Source organism: Perkinsus marinus (assembly GCF_000006405.1).
Source record: "Perkinsus marinus ATCC 50983 genomic scaffold scf_1104296962506, whole genome shotgun sequence".
In the NCBI taxonomy this organism is placed as follows: Eukaryota; Perkinsozoa; order Perkinsida; family Perkinsidae; genus Perkinsus; species Perkinsus marinus.
In genome coordinates, this window is record NW_003205413.1 from 1 (window position 1) to 2,695 (window position 2,695).

At 48.6% G+C, this 2,695-nt stretch overlaps 1 protein-coding gene and 8 non-coding genes across 9 annotated transcripts; all 9 read left to right on the plus strand.

The window, feature by feature from the left end:
* The first annotated feature begins 22 nt into the window (after window positions 1–22).
* Window positions 23–94, plus strand: Pmar_PMAR018694. The gene has a single exon. It is a non-coding gene; the product is annotated as a tRNA-Thr (tRNA).
* Window positions 95–196: 102 nt separating this feature from the next.
* Window positions 197–268, plus strand: Pmar_PMAR018695. The gene has a single exon. It is a non-coding gene; the product is annotated as a tRNA-Thr (tRNA).
* A 102-nt stretch (window positions 269–370) lies between these two features.
* Pmar_PMAR018696 lies at window positions 371–442 on the plus strand. The gene has a single exon. It is a non-coding gene; the product is annotated as a tRNA-Thr (tRNA).
* A 102-nt stretch (window positions 443–544) lies between these two features.
* Window positions 545–616, plus strand: Pmar_PMAR018697. Its single transcript has one exon. It is a non-coding gene; the product is annotated as a tRNA-Thr (tRNA).
* Window positions 617–718: 102 nt separating this feature from the next.
* Pmar_PMAR018698 lies at window positions 719–790 on the plus strand. Its single transcript has one exon. It is a non-coding gene; the product is annotated as a tRNA-Thr (tRNA).
* A 102-nt stretch (window positions 791–892) lies between these two features.
* Window positions 893–964, plus strand: Pmar_PMAR018699. The gene has a single exon. It is a non-coding gene; the product is annotated as a tRNA-Thr (tRNA).
* A 102-nt stretch (window positions 965–1,066) lies between these two features.
* Pmar_PMAR018700 lies at window positions 1,067–1,138 on the plus strand. Its single transcript has one exon. It is a non-coding gene; the product is annotated as a tRNA-Thr (tRNA).
* Window positions 1,139–1,240: 102 nt separating this feature from the next.
* Pmar_PMAR018701 lies at window positions 1,241–1,312 on the plus strand. Its single transcript has one exon. It is a non-coding gene; the product is annotated as a tRNA-Thr (tRNA).
* Window positions 1,313–2,373: 1,061 nt separating this feature from the next.
* On the plus strand, window positions 2,374–2,531 carry Pmar_PMAR018702 (hypothetical protein; the record flags this gene model as incomplete). The annotated part of the gene is made up of 1 exon (XM_002771767.1): window positions 2,374–2,531. A coding segment is annotated over one exon (158 nt), but the record flags the coding sequence as incomplete, so codon positions are not given.
* Window positions 2,532–2,695: the final 164 nt, after the last annotated feature.

The following is a 2,695-nucleotide window of genomic DNA, read 5'->3' on the forward strand; positions in this document are numbered from 1 at the left end:
GATTTATATACTTATTCTATGCGTTACTTTAGCTTAGTGGCAGAGCGTCTGCTTTGTAAGCAGAAGGTCGTCAGTTCGATCCTGGCAAGTGGCTTATAACACCATAAATATCTGGTCTGGTACGAGAAGCAGGAGCAAGGTGGCCCATTCTGTGAAGGGGACACGAAAATTATTGATTCATATGATTAGTCTGTATGTCACTTTAGCTTAGTGGTAGAGCGTCTGCTTCGTAAGCAGAAGGTCGTCAGTTCAATCCTGGCAAGTGGCTTACAGCTGCATTATGCTCTAGTCGGGTATGAGAAGCAGGAGCAGGTCTGCTCACTCCGCAAAGGATACAGAAAGATTATTGATTTATGTACTTATTATCTGCGTCACTTTAGCTTAGTGGCAGAGCGTCGGCTCTGTGAGCAGAAGGTCGTCAGTCCAATCCTGACAAGTGGCTTATAGCACCATAAATTTCTGGTCTGGTACGAGAAGCAGGAGCAGGATGGCCCATTCTGTGAAGGGGACAGGAAAATTATTGATTCATATAGTTAGTGTGTGTGTCACTTTAGCTTAGTGGTAGAGCGTCTGCTTCGTAAGCTGAAGGTCGTCAGTTCAATCCTGGCAAGTGGCTTACAGCAGCATTAGGCTCTAGTCGGGTATGACGAGCAGGAGCAGGTTTGCTCACTCCGCAAAGGATACAGGAAGATTATTGATTTATGCTGTTATCTTGTGCGCCACTTTAGCTTAGTGGCAGAGCGTCTGCTTTGTAAGCAGAAGGTCGTCAGTTCGATCCTGGCAAGTGGCTTATAACACCATAAATATCTGGTCTGGTACGAGAAGCAGGAGCAGGTTTGCTCACTCCGCAAAGGATACAGGAAGATTATTGATTTATGTAGTCACTCTATGTGCCACTTTAGCTTAGTGGCAGAGCGTCTACTTTGTAAGCAGAAGGTCGTCAGTTCAATCCTGGCAAGTGGCTGATAGCACCATAAATCTCTGATCTGATACGGGAAGCAGGAGCATGTCAGCTCACTCCGCAAAGGATACAGAAAGATTATCGATTTATGTTCTTATTCTGTGCGTCACTTTAGCTTAGTGGCAGAGCGTCTGCTTTGTAAGCAGAAGGTCGTCAGTTCAATCCTGGCAAGTGACTTATAGCACCATAAATTTCTGGTCTGGTACGAGAACCAGGAGCAGGATGGCCCATTCTGTGAACGGGACAGGAAAATTATCGATTCATATACTTAATCTGTGCGCCACTTTAGCTTAGTGGTAGAGCGTCTGCTTTGTAAGCAGAAGGTCGTCAGTTCAATCCTGGCAAGTGCCTTACAGCAGCATTAGGCTCTAGTCGGGTGTGAGGAGCAGGAGTGAAGGTCTCCCAAGAGAGCAAGTTCACGGATAGCCGAAAGACAGATGACGGAATTTCAAGAGAAAAGCAAGACGTCAAGTCGTTGCTAAAGCAGTGATTCAGTCTGATCACCTTCGGACCACACACCCAAGTACAGAGAAAGTTCCCCCAGAGTGCTTGAGACTTCCTGTTGGAAACCCTCAAGCACTCTTAGTTAGGCATCAGACGAGCTATCTTGGGTGTGACGGTGTTTATATATTTTTTTGCCTCTTTCTTTTTTCCTTTCAGTCTTCTTGGTTCTTTCCTTTCATCCCTTTGCTTCTTTTCTTCAGGTTCATCGAATATCGTGTATGAAGTGGCAGGTTTAAGACTAATTTTTCCATCATTGTGCGGTTTCACTTAATATGTTGTGTTTTAAGCACTGACTGGGACTTGGTAGGGAACCAACGTGGCCCAGTCATGTGTCGCCCTGAAGTGGCAGGTCAAATATAGGCTGGGCTCGCTATCCCTACAGCACTGACCTATGGCGTAGGGTTCGAACCATTGAGACATCAACGAATTGTTGATAACAATATCACATGGTCGACACCATGATTGAGTCACTCCCTCAGTGGCCGGATGGTGGGGTAAAGAACGACAAGCGGAAGCTGTCGTGACTCTCGAGGTGGTCTCGAGTAGTAGCCCTGCCGGGATCATCCCGGCGGGATGTTAGTCTCATCATGAGACCTGGGTTCTGTGCGTCTCTGTCTCGGGGTTAGACCAAGCTGATACCCAGAGTTGATCGGGCTAGAGTGGCTCTACGAGTTTAGGACGGCCGCCTCGCGTGGCTGACCACTCGTCGACTTGCCTCCGTGTCCGCTCAATCTCTCGTTGCCCTAGAGACAGTGACTGCGACACTGTGTTCTCCACCGAGGCTCGGTGCCCGAGCTGAGGACCTTAGCTTAGCGTGCCAGGCTAGGCAGAAACTCCGCCACAGAATTCAGCTAGACGAGTATTGGGTCATGCTACGATTTATGTGAGCTGGTCGCAGATTGTTTTATATGTCTACCACGTCCAGCACGCCCGACCTCTTCCGCGAAGTTTTCCCCGACTTGGCTGAGAAAGCGTCGACTGTTTGTGTCGACATGGGTATTAGTACTGTGGGTGTGCTCGAGGCGGCCCTGGAGGACAAGGAGCTGACCGACGAATTATTGAGAAGGTGTGCATATGGGGGACTCGACGGAGAGTCCGAAACAACCACTATGACGGAGGTAGCCGATGCGAAGTCTGCCAGCTCATCCACCAAAAGTCCCGGTACTGCCAGCGAAGTCGTCGGTTCCAACAAAAACTATGGTGGTGGTGGTGGTGTCGTCGTGGTCGAGA